This window comes from Ananas comosus, linkage group 13 (genome assembly GCF_001540865.1).
Source record: "Ananas comosus cultivar F153 linkage group 13, ASM154086v1, whole genome shotgun sequence".
NCBI lineage: Eukaryota > Viridiplantae > Streptophyta > Magnoliopsida > Poales > Bromeliaceae > Ananas > Ananas comosus.
Genome location: NC_033633.1, coordinates 1,982,039 through 2,003,704, shown reverse-complemented (window position 1 = coordinate 2,003,704; position 21,666 = coordinate 1,982,039). Strand labels below are relative to the sequence as shown.

The following is a 21,666-nucleotide window of genomic DNA, read 5'->3' as shown; positions in this document are numbered from 1 at the left end:
ACCTAAAACATCAGAATGAAAATAACAGGGCCCTCCATAGATAACTAGATATCAGGCCTAATTGCTTTAATTTGGTCCCTAACAGGACAAATTAGAGCTTACAGTTCATCTCTAATCATGGAGAAAGACTAGGATCACGAATTAATCGGTTCAACTTAGAGATCAGAAATCAAATTTTAATTCGTCCAAAAGGTCAGAGACTAACTGTATAATTTACTATAACAGAACTTATTCTCAGCTGGTTTAGAACACTAACAAAATACTGCAAACTAAAAAGATAAGATGTGAAACCTACAGGAACAACAATTAACCTAGTTTGAAACTATGGCACAGAGATATTATACAGTTTAAGGCAAGGACTTTGAGGACCATGGATTACTGCTAAAGTGTCGGTAGCCTCTCGCTGAATCTGAATCAACATACTTCACCAGAAGAGTAATGGCACCAGTACAGTCGAAAAGCACTTCAAAATATAATTGATGAATCAATATTGCGCACGTAGCAAAAGTGACAGGTTTAGCTTTTTCCAAATCGATGTCCTTGTTATGCGCCATGTGGGAAACTTAAAAGCTGAACCAACTACTTGTCAGGAACTGAATTTTGATGTCCCTTGTGAGGTACTTGTACCATAACTCCTACAGGAAATAAATTATTCAGGAACCTCAACTTCCCTAGGCCTTGCTGAGCACTCCAGAAAAGGAAGCTTGATCAACTAACTATGAGAAATGCTTGTGGGGAAAATCAAATCTTCGACTCACTAAATTTAATCGAAGCAAATTTTTCCATAATATACATGCAAAATGCACAACAACCGTCAACACCCGTAAAACAAACTGGTTTCAGTAGTTCAACAAAGAATACTTAACTCTCAAAACAACCTTCCCTTTCTCAACACCGAGCTTCCCGCCCGTCACCAACCAGTGCCCGGGTATATCGTCCGGCCCTTTATACATCTCCGACATGTCCACAAACTTCAGCAACCTGCCCGCATCCGCTGAACTCGAGCTCGAGCTCGAGTCGCCAGATTCAGGTTTGTCGTCCAAGGTAATTGTAGGTGTAGCAGCAGCAGCAGTAGGGCTATGGTCCCATAATGATCTCCTAATAGTGCATCCAGGTACTTTAGAATATAACAATTTCATGTAAAGGACATTCTTTGCACCGAAATCCCACACTCCAAGCTGAGCCCCGGTGACTACGTATACGCCGGAGGTGTTGCCGATGAAGGACTCGTGGTATTCAACCGGAGCCGTGCTGACATGGGAGAAGTTCTTCCACTTAACAGGCTCGAACCATCGGCTGTCTTGTTCCTCGGGTCCTTGCCATTTTGGTGCGCCAATCGCCACATGGGCATCCCAGTAGGGTTGGAAGATCTTGGGTAGGGTCGATAAGTGCTGCACTTGTATGCATAGTCGGTTCTGTTTTGGGCCTTCCAAGCAGAGTCTTAGTCCAGTGACTGGTTTTCGCCCAACTGTTACCTGAAGAAGTTACTTTTTTTAGTTATAAAAGAAGCATAAGACTAGATGTGGAAATAAGAATCCGCAGAGTCCATGTAAATTATGCAAAATGAAGATTTACTAAGGAAAAAAAATAGATAATAATGATTCTGTGGTACAGAATTAATAATCCGCAAAATACAGTGGCGGCATTATATATTCTGCACATATTGAAGGTTTTAGTGCAATAGGAAACGTCCAGAAAAGGAAGGTCAATTTTGCTATTTTTTTTCTAACACGAAAATTATGATACTACAGGACATCTGTCACTAACAGCGCAAAATTTTCAAATAAATAGTCCAACATTATCATTCACATGTGCTTTCGTTTCAGCCCTCCGGATGATTGACAAACAATAAAAGAAGTGATACTTGTGCTTTGTCTACGCCATTTCATCTTCATAATGAGATTTTATAGCCGTCTCTTATAAAACACCTCTGGCTCAAATATATTTCGAGAAAAAGGTATTAGCCAGTTTTCAAGGCCGACATTCCATTCTCGATGCTGCGTACCTGTTCTTGGCTGATATATAGCTTCTTTCCCATTATGCTGAACTGCAAAGATGGGCACACTGGCTCTTTTCTTCGCTGTCCTCGAAGCCCATCTTGAACTGGGGCCCATATTCTAGGAACCTGAAACTCTAAGAAGTATCTTAGCTCCTCAACTGGGGGCTTATCTGCAGAATCCAATAGAACAATTCAGAGTCTAGTTATAGATTTTGATCTAGAGCGTATATCAACTATGGCGGTACATTACATTCGAGGTAAAGGTTGATAGCACGGATAAGATGGTCCTTTCCAGGCACCCTTTCAAGTAGAGAAGTGATTGGAAAGAAGGTCATATCAATAACATCGGGTGCTGAACGGATGGTTCTTGCCCAATGAGTGTGGCTTTGAATTAGATCGTCACCTCCCCTTCTTCTGAAAATTACTGTTACATCCTGCATAAGTAAATTCATCAGAATATAGGGACATTTCAAAATCGCATCATTAGTTGAGAGGCTTAAGCAAGTGTTTTCATATAGATATCGTCTTAAGCAACTGTTTTCATATAGATATCGTAACAAACTAAACATGAAAACAGCAAACTTTACAGGAGTCTCTCATTCAGCCTACCATAACTTTGTTTGATAATCAAACCAATACAAATGGCGAGTAGCAGATAGTATAATATAAGCCATAAAATCTATCATCGGATATGGTATCTTCTGTTTACAGGAGGTATCGAGCAGAGTTTCAATGATGGAGGGCAAAAACAATGCACATGCTTCTGTCTGCTCGTCAAGACCATAATTTGCAATGACATGAAAACAGGAAATATATTAAAAAAAAAATCTCCTCCTTGAAATAGAATACTTGAATAAAACCTAGCATGTAATTCAGTAAATTAGGATTCTCAGAGTCCTAATGTATTAATCACTTGATATGAAGGGCTTTACAATGGATAGTTTAACTGCAAAATACTTCCTGCCATGCTTAGTAGTGCATCTTATCATCTGGCCTCATGGCTGAATATCTAGGCGTCACGGACACTGACACGGGACACGGGGCACGACATGACTTAGACACCGCGACTCGGCAACTTTCAAACAATTAGGACACGGACACGACATAAACATCGCTAATAAAATATAATATTATTAATATAATAATATATTTTATTATATATAAAATATTAATTTGGATAAAATATTGTTATATTTCTCATACGAATGAAAATTAGTAAAATTTTTATTGATAGTTCATATATTTTAAGGAAAAAAATTCTCCACCATAGATAATTTATTTATATTGTCAAAAAAAATATATATATGTATTCATCAAAAAGCTAAAATATTTATTATCATACATTACATATGTATAAAAAAAAGTAAAATAAAAATAGGTATATATTTTTTTAGTTGTATGCACTATGAATAAATATTAAACGGGCGTTCGAAAAGTGTCCACATAGGACACGTGTCCGACACGGACACGTGAGGCTTATAGAAGTGTCCGTGCTGAATATCAGTCTTAATGCCCATCGCACCTAGCTTCTGATACAGATAAGCTAGCTGCTACCAGGTATTTGGCAAACCAAAGAATTGGTGCTTTTGCTGAAGCGATACAGAAACAGCAATTTGAAGTTTTCACTTCTGCTACAGCAATAAGCTGTTGCGGAGATTTTATTATTTAAATGAAAAGGATGCTAGTGCTATTTCGAGCAGCTACTCTTCATAAACAGCACTTCTACAGCTGCTCTAGCTAGGCCTACAAACAAATCTGTAGTAATCTTGTCTGATCATTAGCGTTGTATCCAAAAGGGACCAAAGCTAAGAAAGAAGTCATAAACATTGTTAAATAATGGAAGCATCACCAAATTGCCAATGTCCCCCAAGAGAAATTTCATAGTCCAAACTGTGTGTAAGGTTTCAAATATAGAGGGTAAAATGAAGAAACAAAAGTAATTCTCCTCCTCCAACCTATATTCCTTATTTCTAGACTCATATGTCAACCAGCATGTAGGACTTGTTTGCACTTCTTTAATCATTGGAGTATTAAGACACAAAAGTAGATAATAAAAGAGAAGATGTTTCACTTGCCTCTTTTGCGGTAAGATACGGCGTGTTAGGAGGTTGCGGATATACTCCCTGGCTGTTGAATACGAAAGGATCCACAGCCTGGCAAACCATGAGCAGCAAATAGTCAGAGGGACATAACAGCAACATATGCTAATTATACTGCTCGTGAGCAACTTCCAAGAGAATAGCACAAAAGCACTAGCCTTATCCTTCACTTTCATTGGACCTGAGCTCGTGTGGCTCTCGCTTTCAGAGAACCTCTGCTCTCCGAGGTCTTGTACGTAATTTTTAATTTCCATGGCTGACAAAGGCGACGAACTGTGCTGCTTGACATAGATTACATCCTTACCACCGATAGTAATGGATGTAATAATATGAGTGCCATAATTCTCAATAAACCTGTATACAAGTTGAAATTATCAAGGTGCTCCATTACATAACTTGCTTACTTTTGCAGAAAAATCTGCATCTTTACCTTGATAAAGATGATGGGTCCCATGAAAGTGGCACAGCACGCCTCACCTCTTCTTTCAATGTTAGGGATTGCTTTATAATCTGAACTTTACATAAAGGGATGAACTTCCCATCCATGGCGAGGCTCTTCGTAGATGCAGCATCAGTTTTCTTCAATCCTGTGAAGCTAAATGCAGAATTGAAGCATCCAAGGGGGATGTTCCCTGATAGATTAGCCTTTCTATTGAAATATTCTGCCATCTGCGGTCGCTTACCAAGGGAAAAATGAGAAAATAATGAGAATTGGTGACCTATATAATCAAACCTGCGTTACTATAACAGTAAATAACATAATCATTAAACCGGATTCTTTTTGGAATGATAGAAGTAAATTAACAGCTGAAAAACTAAAATCAATCTCAAGGTTTGTTAATTAAAGCTTGTTATGAATCATGATAGAATGCACATAGGGATATAATTTTAAAGGAAGCTCACAATGGATTGAAAATCAAGCTATTGGGTTGCAGTCACAAAAGAAATCTCCATAATTGTGAAAATTTGGCACTATAAAATTTGTTCCGACATCCAAACAGGTCCCCGTAATATGACAATGCAAGGAAGTTATTACTGCCATAAAAGCACCAGTAAACAATATCCCATATGTCAAATAAATCATACGAGGCACCCAAATGCCCTAACTACAGTTTGTTTGCACTTCAATATTGTATACGATACATCTCAATGGCAACAAATAGCATAGCTTCCTATGATTAGGTTTTACTTACTACTTACTAGCAATCTGCAACTTTAAAATATCAACCACTGAAAATCCATTTATTTCATTACATCCTTTCTGCAGGCACTTGTATTGTAAGTAAACTTGATTTGCTCCAATTTACTACTTCAATTTGAGCTCTAAGATTTGATACACAGAAGCCGAATCGTCACATAAACTCAGCAAAATAATGAGTTTGCATTGATATATTGCACACAATGGAGATGGTAAACACTTAAAACCATTATGTTTTAGCATTATTTCCATGGTTTGTAGAAATTTCTACATATTGATGACTAATTTTTCAATAGAAAAACTCCAGTAGAATAGCCAATTTAATATGAGTACAAGGATTATAGATAATCTAACACATACTTATAACTTAAAATGAGGTTTAATTAGCTCTCTATGAATCTAAAATACATAATATCTAATCAAACTAGAACAATATGTAATACATGCAAAACGCTCAATACACTAAGTGCATGACTTCCACTCTAGTTTGGGCGATCAGATCTCATAGTTTAGAGGTCAAAATACACAAGTACCTCCATAGTTAATTCTGACCTAACCATGTAAAGCACTACAAAAGCTTAATCTGAGAGAACCAACAACCAGGACAAGAGAAGCAGTTCTCGATCTTCAAGAACCTAAAATCCCTAATCACCCTAACAATCACACCCTTCACTAGATACCATAACCAATTAAAACCTCCTACAACACATATTAAACAATATAAATTTGTTTTCACCAACTACACAATAAACTACAAATGTCTGATTCGAAGGGAAAGCACAACTATCTCCAATGCAAATTAAATACCAAATTTAACGTGAGAAAGCAAAGGGAAATTAGTTAGTAACAGTTATACCACACCTCATAGAAACTACAAGCACCAGTTCCCTCTCTTCCACCACTATCATAAGAACACTTCACATCCCTCGACACATTGGGCACAACCACGCCATCGAACACCGCCAAATCCCTAGCGTGCGCATCCACCTCAATTAGCCGAGACCCCGCGATCCCTTTGCAATATAGAAGCCTCGTGTCGTGGTTGACGTCGAATCCCCTCCCCAACGCTTGGATCGAGCTCTGTATAGTGTGGAGCGCCGCATTCTCCTCCATCCTCATCAGATGAACGCCACAAAAACCCTAAATCGAGGGGTTCGGAAACCCTAAACAGTACGAATCAGGCGCCAATCAGGGCACGCCCCCATCTGGGTTTTCTCAGAAACCCCCGAGAAACCCTAAAACCCCATGAAAAAGCTCTTTTACCTCAAATTTCTCGGATCCAGCAAAGGGAAGGCTCAAAAGGCGAGCTTTTTCGCCCCTTTTCCCCACCTCAATCGAGCTTTCCACACCGCAACCGAAAGAAGCGCTTCTCGTACGTAGATCCGGGGGGTCGGAGATCCCTCATCCAAAAAAGCTCCTTCGCGCTCTCGGATCCGAAGCTATCGACAGCTCAAAAAGACGAGCTTTTCCTCCCCCTTTTTCCCACCAAAACCGAGCTTTTCCGCCCCGCGATCGGGGGAATCGCTTCCCCAACGTGGATTCGGTGGCCGAAGAGCCCTCGATTCCTCTACCGCTCCTCGCACCGCATTGACCCGAGGCGTGTGTGTTGGGGTAGATGGAGAAGAAGAAGAAGAAGAAGAAGAAGAAGAGAGATGGGAGTGTGATTTGATTTGATTTGATTTGATTTTTTATTTCTTTTTTGTTTTTTGGGAATAGAGATGCTACGAATCCCGCGATAAATCTCGAGCCTAATATTAAGGGAAATGATTTTCGTTTTTTTTTTAAAGTCTAATTAGGCAAAAAAAGTCAACTTTCGGGGGCTTTGGTCAACGTTGGGTGTGAGAACGTCCACCAACTTTCTCCGGGTCGAATTAATTCCACCCGATCCGAATTAAGTCCCCCCATCGCAAGTTTTGGGGAAAACAAATTCCATTCCAATTTCCTCGCCGACCTATAACCGGTCAAATTGCATTACCACTTAGAACTTTCACTACAATTTCACTTTGGTCCACTAATTTTTACTTTTTTTTTTTTGATAAGCTCGTAATTTGGGGAAAATTTCCAAGAGACCCTTTAAACTTTCGAATTCAGTCAGTATACTATCAGTAGTACGGAGGCCATCATGCTATCAATTTATTTTCGATGATGCGAATTTCAAATCGACAATCGGTTACGTTGTACTTGATCTACGCTATTGAACGTATTAAAAAACTAAAATTTATAAGTTTTTACATCATTTACCTATTAAACGAGTAGTCTAAAAATAAACGATTGAAAATAAAAATTTCATAAAAAATAATGATAAAAGATTTGAATTTAAGATTAGAAGTACTGATCTTACTTTAAATAGTAAAGAAAATTTTCTATAAAAATTTCATCATATTTGAATTGTTTTACACCGTTAAATTTATAAACGCAACACATCAGTCATTAAAATTATCAATTTTGAAATATTTTGATCACTTGTAAAATAATGTCGAAAAAAAATAAAATTTGATTTCTAAATATTTTCAACAGCGTAGATCATATCTAAAAAAACGATCGTTGATTCGGAAGCCGCATCATTAAAAACAACTTGGTAGTACAGAAGCTTCTATACTACTGATAGTACAGCAGCAGCCTAGCTCCACTATTAAATAAATAAAATTATAATGTTTTAAATGCACCTATAATTTTTGGTGGAACATAAGAGATAACCTCTGATTTTAAATCGGCGGTAAAGCATTGGAAACTTTCTTTTAATTGCTCAAATCACGGCGTTGACCTTCATCCTCTAATGTGGGGACTTCATTTATTAGCAATCTTAACTTAACTTTTGTCCATAATTTTGTAGATTTATTATTACTGTGAGCATCACATACGACCAATATTTTATTTTTAAAAACTTTTTTATATGCATATTTATCAAATTTAAAAGTCAAAACCGTACAAGTTGCGATACAATACAGTTTGGATTTTTGATGAAAGATATTCCATTATTCCCTGGGGACTTTTCAAAAGAAAAATGTGAAAACACAGAGACTTAACATGAACAGATAGAAAAGTTGAAAACATTTTTTTTTCTGAAATTACCCAAAAAAATTTAGGGACAAATATAAAACTCATCCCTCTTTGTTTTAAGTTGCCCATAAATATAAATATAACATCATGAATTTGATAATTAATAAACAAAAGGAAAAGGGCTTGGGATGGGTAAACTAGGTCAAAGTCGCATTGTGTATGACTTAACCAAGTGGGGGAACATATTCTAGGGTACATTCTGAGAAAATGTCAAAAGTTCATACACAAGGAAAATGGCAAAATGCTCCTTGACTTTGTTTTCACGCTCTTCAATTATAATATCTTCTTAGTATTTGCGCAGAAAAGATACGAATAAAACAATAGAATCACAAACAATAGTATTCTACAGAAGCAGCAGCATCACATCCTTTAGTTCCCACTGGAATGGAAGTTTACAGCAAGCAATGCAAGCAGTGATGGTATCTACTGATTCATATCAGAGGAACTAAGCCAAATATTGCGTCTATAGATCTATCTTTCTCCATACAATTGAAGAAGCCAACTATTTGGCAAAAACAGATCAGTTATATACATTGATTTAACAAGCTCCAATGAAAAGCGCCTTTCGCAGCTCTAGTCCACAAAATCATCTTCAGCACTTAAGAGCCGTTAAGCTGGAGAAAATAGCAAAAGCTGAAAAAACCATTCCGCAAAAGCAGAGATCTGCATCAACCTGTATCGTGAAGCGTAAGTACTCAACATTGGTTCCTGAGTTAGATTCACCAAGGGAGGATATGCTCGTAAATGCTTATAAAAAGTCTTCTGTATAGTCGTTTCTTGAACCAATGAACTACATAACTGTCTTCTGTACCATGGAGTGGTTGACTCGTGCAACTATACAGCTTCATTCATGAAGCAGAAGCTAGGTGTTGACCAAACTAATGACCCAGAGCTCCTAGCCGTGGTAAGAAGCAGAAACAAGCTTCTAGTCTCAGAACACATAAGCTTATATTTGAAGATTTTGCTTCTAGCTGCAGCAAGAAGCAATTAAAAGAGATTAATGAAATTATAATGACTTCTTCGTGCAATTCTACTCAAACGACACTTTTACAGAAGCTCCAGCAGAGAAAAACAACCTTAAGAGTGGCCCACTTCAATGCAACAGCTCGATCTGACTACAAGCCGCTTGCTTCCAAATGTTACAACCTGTCACCCTACTTCTCAAACGCTTGACATCACCCCATCTGCCAGTTTCTGCATATATGTTCGACATCGTAACTACATCATCTCCCATGGAATCCATTTCAAGAAGCTCCTTAAATGCTTTCTCTCCCAACTCCACATTCCCATGTACTCGACAAGCTGCCAACACGGTTTTCCACATCACCGAATTGGCCTTGACGGGCATCTCCTTAATCATCTGATAAGCTTCTTCAACCATACCACATCGGCTTAGCAAATCAACCATGCAACCATAGTGCTTTATATCAGGCTCTATCTTATACTCATTAACCATTCGATCGAAATAAATTTGCCCCTCCTTCACCAAACCCTTGTGGGTACAGGCAATTAAAACCGCAAGAAATGTGACACGGTTTGGTTCCGCGACACCATTCAGCTCCCTCACCATGGAGGCGAAAAGGTCAAATGCCTCTTCGCAATGGCCGTGAACCGCCAAACCTGTGATCATTGAATTCCAGCAAGTAACATGCTTCATAGGCATCTCATCAAACACCTTTCTTGCGAGCTTCAAGCTACCACACTTTGAGTACATGTCAATCAAAGCATTACCCACATACCCATCAATTGTAATGTGGTTATTTTCTAAATAATTATGAATCTCCTTCCCTATCTCTAACCCACCGGTCTCGGCACAAGCCCCAAGAACTGAAACAAGCGTAAGCTCCGTAGGCTTGATATTATTAGCTTGCATTTGGCGAAAAAGCTCTAGAGCTCGCTTGTGATTCTTAGCGCGAATATACACCGCGATCATGGAGTTCCACGAGATTGCGTCCCTTTCAGGCATTTCGTCGAACAACATCTGCGCGGCACGCGTGTCCCCTGCTCGCACATGCCGGGCTATCATGCTGTTCCACGACGTCACATTCCTCTCAGGCATTTCCCGGAAGAGCCGCTCCGCTGCCGCCCGGTCGCCGCTTCGGTCGTACGCGGCGATCATGGCGTTCCACGAGACCAGGGTTTTCTCGGCCATTTCGCCGAACACCTTCCGCGCGTCGTGGAGGTTACTGCATTTCGAGTACATGAAGATTAAGGAGTTCTGAACAAATGGGTCATACGCAAACCCTAGATGGACGACGCGGCAATGGAGCTCGGCGCCCTTACGGGGGAAATCGGGGAGCGGGGACTCGGCGAAGGCGCGGCCGCAGGCGTAGGCGCGGATGAGCGCGGCGAAGAGCGGCGGGGACTGGAGCCGGGGCGGGGCGGAGTCGAAGAGGTCGCGCGCGTGGGGGAGGCTCCCGTGCGGGGAGAGCGCGAGGAGGGAGACGAGCTTGGAGAGGAAGCGTCGGCGGTGGGCGAGTCCGGCTTTGAGGAGCGCAGCGTGGGCTTGGGCGAGGTGGAAGGGGGCGGAGGAGCGGCGGAGGAGGAGGTGGGGGGTAGGAGTCGCCATGGATGTGAGGGGTTAGGGTTAGGGATAGGGTTTGAGGTGGAGTACATGGTCGGGATGAGGGAGGAGAAGGGGAAGGGAGAGGTGGCGGTGGTGGTCGTCGTCGTGTTTGAGGAGTCCATGAGTAGGAGGGGAAAAGGAGCCAACTTAAACATGGAGGAACTGTCGTATGGACCAGGAGCATATACCTGGTCTATGAAAATTCAAAGCGCGGTTCACAGACCTTCCCATGTCTTCTTCCAACAAAGTAGATCAGGGACTTTTAGGAAAGATATATAAATTTTTTGGGTCAACTTCAAATGTCATATATGTGGTTTTTTAGTACTCTATGAGTTAAAAGTGTATCACTTTAATACACTTTGGTTTTTTTTTTTTGTCAACGCTTTTATTAACTCTTTGTTAAATCATATACAAAAAACTTCAGATATTTTACCTATGGTTCACCAAATATTTATTTTTGTACCTTGCGGTTTACCAAATTTTTATTTAGTATCATATGGTTTTAACTTTACGACTAATTTAACAAAAAAATTGATGGAGGGGATAACGAAAAAAAAAAAAACCACAGAGTATGAAAGTGATACATTTTAAACAATAGAACACTAAAGTAATAAAGTGCAAAACCACATAAATAATATTTAAAGTTTTTCCAATTTCCTTTCTTTAAAAAAAAAGTTTTTCCAATTTTTTTACAACAAATAAAATTAATCTCTCAAATCAAATAATTTTTTTTACTCATAACGTTTTTGGCCATAAATAATATATTTTATCTGCAATATTAAATAAAATAATAAAATAATTATATTGTACCATCGGTCATTCTATTGTGTTGAAAAGTTTTATCATTTTCTAATTTAATGATTATAAATTTGTTATACTGTATAAAAAAAATTATGTATATACCGTGATATACAAACTGAAATTTCAAGAAACTAAGCTAAATGTCTAAAATTTAAATCTAAAGGGAACATGGCTTTTTTGGGTTTTTTTTAAAATGGAAATAAGTAATCTAACCTTCTTTTTTTTTAGAATTCACTTCACCTGGACCCGGCGTCGACCAGGTGCACGGATCATTATGCACCGGGTTCATGCAATAAGTTTACACCGTCCACTCTAGGGACCCAATCTAATCTCGGACGATATATACTCCTCGCTTCGCGTCTCTTTCTAATACTAAAACCCTAGAATCAAAGCAGCGACCTTTAGCGCTACCGCTATCCACTCGCCGCCATGGTACGGAAAACCCTAACCCTAACCCTAACCCTAGATCTCTTCCATCTCCTCCTCTCCCCCTTCCTCTTCCAGTTTTCCATGGCTCTAACGCTTCTTCTTCTCCTTCTCTCCGCAGACCTTCAAGCGCAGGAATGGCGGCCGTAACAAGCACGGCCGCGGCCACGTCAGGTTCATCCGCTGCTCCAACTGCGGCAAGTGCTGCCCTAAGGTAAGCGATTCTCCGAAAACCCTAAATTTTCCAACACTAAGTAAACAATCCCTAATGGATCTATGAATATTTGATCGAATTCGACCTTATTTGGTGGTTAAAAAAAAAGGATAAGGCCATCAAGAGGTTTCTCGTGAGGAACATCGTTGAGCAAGCCGCAGTAAGAGATGTGCAGGAGGCGTGCGTCTATGATGGTATGATCTTTTTCTATATTTGTGTTTTTTTTTTTTAAAAAAAATGTATTTTGGAGTATGTTTTTCTGATTTTTTGAGGGAAAAATCGGTTTTTTATTTTGCAGGTTACACTCTTCCGAAGCTGTATGCTAAGATGCAGTATTGTGTATCTTGCGCTATCCACTCTCACGTTGTGAGAGTCCGGTCCCGGGAGGCGAGGAGGATTCGCGAGCCTCCGCAGCGCTTCAGACGCCGGGTACTCTCTTTATACTTGTGTTATGGTTGCTTGAATTGTTGTATATTTATCATTGCATACGTATTTCGTGTTCTTTTGTGTTTTTCCTTAGGACTTATTATTATGATTATGATTGTTTTGCCTGATTAGATCACTTCGGGACATGATGCTAGTGGTGATTAACGAAAAATTTGAACTTGATCTGAAGCCGCTTCTATCTAATCTCGACTTAATGTTAATCTCTAGAGTAAATTTGCCATCAAGCTTAGCTTTGTATGCATACAGTCGAGCACAAATTGGTGCTAATTCTAAGTTGATTAGGACCTAGTTTTAGTTGAATGGCTACTTTAATGCCTTCAACACTATAAATTCCTGTATATGATGAGTGGTTCTTGTCTGGAGTTTCAAACATAAGCACTGTTCAGTACCCTCAGCAATTTCGTATTTTTGTAAAAAAAGTACATACATCAGTATCTTCATAAAAAAGCTTAAGGTCATTAATGTTGCAAGAAACAATTGTTGGGTGGAGGAGGTGATAGTAGGACTTCATGAGTTGGCAGCAGTCAAGTAATTGGAAGAACCGCAAAATTTTAGATATCGCGTGGGTAGTTGAATTATAATAATTTTGAGTTCTCTTTTTTCAATTAAAATAGAGGTCGCGAAATGTCTATAATGGGCTCCTAAGCACACTTAAAATAAATATATGTCAGTGAAGACTTTTTTGAAATTTACTTATTATGTTTTTGGCTCTTTCAAATGATGATGAATGGTGTAAAGACAACATCCTACTACAGATTATCTAATGTAGCCAATAGCCTTAAGTTGGTTTTCGTGTACTAGTTCCTTGCATCTGTAATCTCTTGTTTTAGTGTTAAAATGATTGTTATTCCTCGCTTTTGCAAGGTGTTGCATTCATTGCGAATACTTTTACAATGGATGTGTCAACAAAAGCGTAAATTAACATCTAGGTGCAATGTGGGGCTGTGAAGCTAATGAACAATGCTTCGGTGTTATTGTTCAATCCTTGCTTGTACTCATTTGCCTTTGTTGCTTCGGTTGACTAAAGGCAAACTTAGTATGCATAAACGAGTGAAAGGCCAATTTTTATTATCTTCTCTACGTTTTTTTTTTCTGCTTGTATCTTTGTTACTTTTGAGTCGTTGATTCTTTTTCCTTCAACAGTTACGGTATGTAGTTTTTTATTCTACTACTCGTCTGTTGACATGCTAACTAAAATGGGCAGCTGTATCTAAAAGCTAGCAATTTCCATATGTGTTAGTGGAACACTGAAAATGTGGTTCCAAAAGCAAACTGAATTCAGCTGTAAGTCTGAATTGTATTTTATTTCTTCTGTTTTTGGGCTCTTTGGTTGGAGAATCTGTAATTATTTGTTGTATATGGTTTGGGCGTGTTTCCCATTGGCCCAACACTTGCCTCTTGGATGGGATGAGCCTGGCCCCTGATATGCAACGATCTCCTTCACTTTGTCACTAGTATACTTGTCTAACGAGCAATATCAATAAGTGATTTTCCAAAAGAGAAGGAAAATCTTCCTATTAGTGAAGAACTTTCTTAAAATGAAAATAGAAGTTGAGTTTGCTTTTCTCCACTTTTCTATGTAGTACTGGCTTTTCTGTTACATTTGTGTAATGACCTGCACATTGTTATGGAGTATTATCCTCAAACCCCGTTTATTCCTCGGCTCAAGGCTAATCATTTAATTCTAGTACATGAAAGCAGGCTATTGAAAGGAGATTTGTGTTGGTGTTTGTTTTCCAGGATGACACGGCGCGACCTGGGCAAGGCCCGCGCCCAGCTGGAGCTCCTGCGGTGCGCCCGTGATGTGTCTCTTTTATTTCTCAATCGAGCAATCTCGCTAGTCAGCCCTAATAATGAAGAGTCTTTGAACTATTTCCATAGGAGTCGGTTTTGTTTCGGATATCGTGATGCTAGTTCTACCCTTGTTGTGTATCTTCTTTTGTTTTACCATCTCTGTTTTGAGCACTAGTGTCTTACAAAACTTGCATAGTTTCGAATGTCTTTTTATGATATATGAAGCTTTTCAACAGTTCAGGGGTTATTGTTTTGATGTTGTTATGGAAGTGGTAAATGTTATATTGGGTGAAACACTCGCTAACTTAATTTGGTAGAAAACGGTGTTTTTAATATTTATATCCAACACTTTCATTCGCCCTTGGGTTCTAGATGTTCTGGATTTTTTGATAGTGGGACTCGAACTCTGGACTTGTGGCTTGAATATCATGTTAAATTGTGTAGAATAATTGCACTTCTCCAAGGCCCTGTTTGGTTTCGAAATAAATTGAGGCAACAAAAATTATTTCTGTTATTTCGCCAAACAATATAAAAAAATGGTAAGAATAATTATTCCGGTCAAACCTGATTACTTTAGATAATTTTATAATAACCTTGCTTAGAATAATTTGGGAACAATTATTTCACATTCTGGAAGTAATAGAGTTATTCACAGGCTATATATATTAATTTTAGATATGTTAAAATATTTTATAACAATAATAGTAATATAATATTTAAATATTTTATTATTGTCATGATGATGAGTAGTACTGCAATAACTAGCAGTGGTACTATTATATTATATTATCTTTATTATTTTAATAAATTTATATTATATCTTATTCTATCATATATCATATAATATAAAATAAAATGTTATATACTGTAATAAATATATTAAATAATGTTTTAAAATATAGTCTTTAATTATTTATTTATATTATTTTTATATTATTTTTATATATTATTATTGAAATATGTTATATAATATTATTGCAGTCTAGTTGGGATACTATCGATAGTACGAAGTATTTGATATCATCAAGTTTTCTGCCGTTAGATTTATTTTTTTTATCATTTTTATCCCTCCAATTATACTATTCAATTAACCACCCACTCAACCCTAGGGGACCCACATCTTCATAACCGCGTATCTTTTAATCCAAGTGTAAAAAACTTAATAACACCAAGTCACTAGTGTTATTAATAGTATCCAGCCTAGTTCATATTATTGAAAGTATTTAATGAAATAATATGACTATAATATTATTTTATATAATAATTTAATTATTGTATATTTCACAAAATATATAATTCTTATATGTATTGGAATTGGACTTGAATATTATTAATAGTATTTAATTTTTTTTACTATAAAATTTTTAACCTTTGAATGAAAAATTATAGAGTAATGATGATAGTAAACCTTTTTAAAGTTTAGTGGTGGTTTCTCTAGGATTTAGGTTTCGTTTGGAATTGCAGGGAGATTGCATACTATATTTGTTCCGTATGTGATATTACGTTCCGCATATTGCGGTTAGTCGGTTATGATATATTTTCTGCGGTCCCATCGGAGAACGCAGAAACATATCCATATATATTTTTTCTCAACTCCATTTTATCTAATAACGTTAGATCCACCTCAATACCAAACTAAGTCTTAGTGGGTGGTTGGTTGAAAGTATGATCTAAAATGTGAAATTGATTAAAGTGTAGATCTAACTGTTAAAAAATCGATAGTAGAAGAGTCTAAAATACTATTAATAGTATTTTAACTCGAACTCGTGTTATTGTACATATATTAAATATTCTATATCCGAGAAATGTGGACAAAAGCCATCTTGGCCAAATAAATAAATAAATAAAATTAATCAACGTTTTCCACTATTCTTCATTATTTCTTAATAAAATAATCATACAAAATTTTTTCACACTACAGAATAAAAAATATCAAACTAAACACAATTTTTTTTTATTTCTCTATATCCTAGAATAATAGATTATCTCAAAAATAAATATACTAATTCTTTTAAATTTTTCTCAATTACCAAACACAGTCCAAAAATCTAAAAATAATAAAAAATAATACTTTTAATATTTATATTTAATAGTAAAATTTTAATATAGTTGAGAATCCGGTCTCGCTGGCTTAGCTCTTTGATTTATTTATTTCATATAAAGTGGAGGAGAGTAAAGTTATTTTTTATTGTAAACGCGTGTTATTTTTTGGTGCATCATAAGTTAAATTCTTTTGTAAGTCCACATTTTTCACACATTGTAAATTGATTTTGTTTTGGAGATTGTCAAAGCCAACTATGAAAGAAGAATAGATAGAAAAAAACCTAAAAAAATAACTAATGTAATTTTTTTAATCCTGATATTGGATTGTGTGAAAATGTTTATCAAAACAAACAAAAAAGGGGATAATTACAATTTGGCCAATTTGCATAAAAAATTCACTAGTTTTGCGCTTTTGCAAAAGTGGGTCACATTTTTCGATTTTGCGGATTTGGACCGAATTTTTTGTAAACTGACCAAAATACCCTTATACATTTTTCTCTCTTATTTTTTTTTTTTCTAGTGTTCATTTTTTTTCTCGCTGAAGAAGGCGACGGAGGCGAAGGCGGAAACAACCCTTATCATCTCTGCACCTCACGCCCTCACCCTCACTCTCGCCTGCGCCCCCCTTGCCCTACTCGCCTCCGACCCCGCCGAGGCCGCGCTGCAACCCTCTTTTTTTTTCTCTCCGACCCTTCTCCACCGCCTCCACGGCCCTCTACAACGATAACGAGGACGGTAACGCATCCTCTTCCTCCGCCTTCGCCCTCCACCAATACTGCAGCGGATTTTGCACCAACCAAACCCACTTCTGGGAATTCGCGTTCCCACCACCACTGTCGACGATAAAGAGAAAGCACTTCTCAGCGTCAAGAAGCTCGCCGGTGAGGGACGGGGCACGCGGCACCCCGTCTACCCCAGAGGGCGGCAACGAGCGGGGCCTCGACGGTGTCGGAGGCAAGAAGGGCGAGAAATGCACAGGAGCATCTCTGGATTAACACTTTTGTTTGTTTAAAATAAAAAAAAAAATAACTAAAAGGTAAAACACTAGAGAATAATAAAGAAAACCAGAGAAGAAGAAGAAGAATTTGCACTGTTAAGATTAAATTGCACTGACATTGTTTTACAAAAACGTTGCACTATTATGGATGTAAGTTGCACTCTTTTAAATATAAACTGTCCTTTAAGATGAAAGTTACACTCTTTAAATAAAAATTGCAATCTTTGATAGATATTTATATTGTTTCTCCTCTTGGTGCACTCTTTAAGAGGAGATATTTACACTATTTTTTTTCTTGTTACACTATTTCTCCTCTTGTTGCACTATTTCTCTTATTAAAGGATGAAGTTTACACATCAACACATGAAGAGAGAAATAGTGCAACAAGAAAAGAAATAGTGTAAATATCTCATCTTAAAGATTGCAACAAGAGGAGAAATAATATAAATATCTCTCAAATAGTGCAACTTTCGTTTAAAGAGTATAACTTTCATTTTAAATGTTGCAGTTTATATTTAAAAGAGTTCAACTTACATTCATAATAGTATAACATTCTTTTAAAACAGTGCAATTTAATCTTAACAGTGCAAATTTATCATTTTCTTCATTTTCTATTGTTTTTTTTATTATTATCTAGTTTTTGGCCTTTTAATTATTTTTTTTTATTTTAAACAAACAAAATAGCTAATCCAGAGATTTTCCCGTGCGTTTCTCGCTCGCCTCCGACACCGTCGAGGTTACGCTTGCCGCTGCCCTCTAGGGTAGGTGGGTGGGCCGCGTGCCCCTTCTCTCGCCGGCGAGCTTCTCGGCCCCGAGAAGCACTTTCTCTTCCTAGCCAGTAGCAGCAGTGGGGATGGCGGGTTTGTTTGGCGGATAGAAAATCCGCTGCAGTGCAGGTAGAGAGTGGAGGCGGAGGAAGAGGACGCGTTACCGTTCTCGTTATCGTCGCGGAGGACCGCGAAGGTGGTAGAGGAGGGTCGGAGAGAAAAAAAAAAAAAAAAAAAAAAGAGGGTCGCAGCGCGACTTCAACGGGGTCGGAGGCGAGTAGGCCGAGGGGGGCGCAGGCGAGGGTGGAAGTGAAGGCATGAGGTGCAGAGACGATGGGGGCCGTTTCCGCCTTCGCCTCCATCGCCTTCTTCGGCGATAAAAAAAAAAGAACGCGAGAAAAAAAAAAGTGAGAGAAAAAGATATAAGAATATTTGGTCAGTTTATTAAAAATTTGGCTCGAATCTATAAAATTAAAAAAAAGGTGGTCCACTTTTGCAAAAGCGCAAAACTAGCGGAATTTTTATACAAATTGGCCTTACAATTTCAAATGAGCCTAATTGAGAGGACATAATATGATGTAATTTTATCCAAATGGATCAAACTTTGCCATCATTTGCATGTGATGTAACAGATAATTGACTTAATCGACTCGAAAGGTCAAAATATAATGTACTTTAGTCCAAATGGATCAAAATTTTGCATGATTTGAATGTGATGTATCCGAAATAAATCAATCTAATATGTTAGATGCTGAATAGAATTTTAGTAAAGCTGGAAAAAGTTGCACCACTCATGCACACCAATAACTACAAGATATTTAATAGATTAATTGGAATTAGAACCAGAAAAAACATACACAAATGCTGATTATAAATTTCTATTGCAAATACTTAGGATAGGATGATTCTTCTAGTACATAAATATCTTACAAGGATATAATAATTTTTTTTCTAACAAATATATAAACTCTACTCCCAAGAATTCTCAAAGGCAAATTACAGTTTTTTTAAAATTTTCAAGCAGCTGAGAATTAAATCGCCCTTTTTAATATAGGCGTATATAGGAGATCGAATTTCCAAACTTTTGGTCGACGATCGGCTATAATTCGACCACAATAATTATTTAATAAAAATCATTAAAGTAATCCAAACTGAACAGACACATAATTTTCTCTTCGAGCAATATTATCTTTACACCTGTATAGAGTGTAAATCTTATATCATAATCATTCAAAGGTTCATATTTATTTACTAAGTTTTCTTAATTGGTGGATTGTAAAATTTAGATATTATAATAAAATAAACATGTAGAAAAAAAAATTTTAGTGTATACCTGTTTTGCATGGATATATTTGTGAATGCACTTTTAAATGTTATATTTTTCAGTGAATGGATAAGAGACATGTTCAAGCTAATGCTATGTCTCTATATCTTAGTACAATTTGTCCGAATATAAAATGTCTATTGTTACATGTGTTGCACACTATAGAGCACATCCAAAAAACCATCCTATTTAATGCAACCCTTGTATGTAGAAAGAGACTAATTTTACTACTAGTTTTACACATTTTCTTAACCCCTACAATGGCTTTTTTTTTTAAAAGCTAAATTACATAAAATTTTTCTATGAATATCCACTTTTTTATTTTTCTTTCATGTCATATAAAAATTTACACTTTGCATTTTTATAAAATAAAAAAATGCTTACAGAAGGGTACGGTGTTAATTGTGATGACAAAATGATCAATTTGTTCCTTACCATTTTCGTTTTCTCCCTCATCTTGTTCATCCGCCGTCTTTTCTCTTTCCATTTTTTGCGCTTCGATCAGCCATAGTTCGTCTTTATTTTTTTCTCCACCTGCTCCTCTTCTCCTCCTGCACCCTCGTCGCCTCTCCATTTCGGCGACAGTAGGGAGAAAATCGAGATGGGCATAGAGGAGAGGTAGGCAACGGCAAGACACAGATTAAAATGGAAAGACACAAAATTATTTGCTTTTTCAACTTAGACTAAAATGAAAAGACACAGAATTAGTTGCTTTTTGCATGAATTTGAGCATTATTTTTGGTAAATGGATAAAAGACACGCTCTACCTAATATAATATATCTTAGTACAATTTTGTCCGAATATAAAATATGTCACTGTTAATTGTTACATGCGTTGCACGCAATTTACAGCACATATATAGGCCAAAAAACCATTATATATATTTAACACCACCTCTGTGTGTGGATGTAAGGGGGCATGGCCCTCACCTTTCCACTTCATTTTTTTGCAGATCGCGACAAATTATTTTTTAAAAACTATTTTATTTTATTTTATGTTTATTTATAGATTTATTTGGAATTGGTCGAGACGGGAGTGTGTTTTTGATGAATTGAGATGGGTCAAGAAAACCAAGCAGTTTTCTTCTAATTGCTTTATTTCTGGAGCAGATTGAGGCGGATTAGAGGTGAGTTTTTTTTTTTTTTTTTTTTTTTTTTTTTTTTTCTGCCTTCAATTACAATTCAATTCGGGACAGATCGGGATAAAATCTTAGTTAATCTGAATCCATTTACATTCCTATTTGAAAGAGTCTAATTTTATGCTTAATTTTAAAAATCTTCTTAGGCTTACCTGACAAATCCTAAATACAAACCGTGTAAATGTCAATAATATTAATATTCTAGTCATGTAATATTGATAGAAAAAGGTCCACAGTTTGAGTTCTAAGTCACGAAACTCAGAAAAGGTGCATAGGAGGTTAAGCCCCAATCCTCGAAATAAAAAAAATAATAATAAAAATCTCATTGTTTTATGTTCAAAATCAGTAGAATATATTAAAAATTAGAGTTTAATTACAACATTATTATACAAAATTGGGTAGTAATATAAGCACATTTCCATGCACAAGAATAATATAAGTATTTTTAGAACTAGAAAAACAAAAAATATAAATGACAGTCTCCCAACCTAAGAAAAAGAAAAAAAAAAGAAAAAAAAAAGATACATTAATCAATACCCAAACATAAATATCCGCTAACAAATGAATCTAAGTTCATAAACTTTAAAATCTCATAAAACAGAATAAAAAATAAAAAATGTTATAGACAAAAACAATCACTCTCAGGTCGACTTTGTTTTCTTCCAAATCTTGGCGGCCCTGTGGAAAATATTTCTATCGGAATCTGCCAAATCCTAATTCGAAAAATATTCATAAAGTCTGTGGTTCCGACGGAAGAAAAGGAGAGAGAGAGAGACCAAAAAAACTAAGGGT

At 36.9% G+C, this 21,666-nt stretch overlaps 3 protein-coding genes across 6 annotated transcripts; 1 reads left to right on the top strand and 2 right to left on the bottom strand.

The window, feature by feature from the left end:
* Nucleotides 730-7,055, bottom strand: LOC109719460 (MACPF domain-containing protein CAD1-like). Of its 4 annotated transcripts, none has more exons than XM_020246160.1 (8): nucleotides 6,560-7,055; nucleotides 6,158-6,459; nucleotides 4,529-4,776; nucleotides 4,257-4,452; nucleotides 4,075-4,152; nucleotides 2,250-2,433; nucleotides 2,006-2,169; nucleotides 730-1,475 (listed from the first exon to the last, which is right to left on the bottom strand). In XM_020246160.1, the coding sequence occupies exons 2-8, from the start codon at nucleotides 6,413-6,415 to the stop codon at nucleotides 840-842; spliced, it is 1,764 nt and encodes a 587-aa protein (XP_020101749.1). In that variant the 5' UTR covers nucleotides 6,416-6,459; nucleotides 6,560-7,055; the 3' UTR covers nucleotides 730-839. The 4 variants fall into 4 exon arrangements, with proteins under 4 accessions (XP_020101749.1, XP_020101751.1, XP_020101752.1 ...); XM_020246162.1 differs by having other exon boundaries at nucleotides 6,158-6,436; XM_020246163.1 differs by having other exon boundaries at nucleotides 4,529-4,767; nucleotides 6,560-7,054.
* Nucleotides 8,667-11,060, bottom strand: LOC109719089 (pentatricopeptide repeat-containing protein At1g74630-like). The gene is made up of 2 exons (XM_020245614.1): nucleotides 9,433-11,060; nucleotides 8,667-9,327 (listed from the first exon to the last, which is right to left on the bottom strand). The coding sequence occupies exon 1, from the start codon at nucleotides 10,923-10,925 to the stop codon at nucleotides 9,450-9,452; it is 1,476 nt and encodes a 491-aa protein (XP_020101203.1). The 5' UTR covers nucleotides 10,926-11,060; the 3' UTR covers nucleotides 8,667-9,327; nucleotides 9,433-9,449.
* On the top strand, nucleotides 12,066-14,950 carry LOC109719804 (40S ribosomal protein S26-3). The gene is made up of 5 exons (XM_020246620.1): nucleotides 12,066-12,155; nucleotides 12,271-12,363; nucleotides 12,473-12,557; nucleotides 12,662-12,792; nucleotides 14,551-14,950. Exons 1-5 carry the CDS (start codon nucleotides 12,153-12,155, stop codon nucleotides 14,611-14,613), a joined length of 375 nt encoding a protein of 124 aa, XP_020102209.1. The 5' UTR covers nucleotides 12,066-12,152; the 3' UTR covers nucleotides 14,614-14,950.

Bases quoted from the DNA above. Each gene is read 5' to 3' on its own strand.
- LOC109719804 (XM_020246620.1), top strand. The intron at 12,558-12,661 runs GTATGATCTTTT...TTTATTTTGCAG, and splicing joins GGAGGCGTGCGTCTATGATG to GTTACACTCTTCCGAAGCTG. The intron at 12,793-14,550 runs GTACTCTCTTTA...TTTGTTTTCCAG, and splicing joins CGCAGCGCTTCAGACGCCGG to GATGACACGGCGCGACCTGG.
- LOC109719089 (XM_020245614.1), bottom strand. From the start codon at position 10,925: ATGGCGACTCCTACCCCCCACCTCCTCCTCCGCCGCTCCTCCGCCCCC.
- LOC109719460 (XM_020246161.1), bottom strand. From the start codon at position 6,415: ATGAGGATGGAGGAGAATGCGGCGCTCCACACTATACAGAGCTCGATC. The intron at 2,434-4,074 runs GCAAGTGAAACA...TTACTTATGCAG, and splicing joins CGTATCTTACCGCAAAAGAG to GATGTAACAGTAATTTTCAG. The intron at 2,170-2,249 runs GTAATGTACCGC...TGGATTCTGCAG, and splicing joins TATCAACCTTTACCTCGAAT to ATAAGCCCCCAGTTGAGGAG.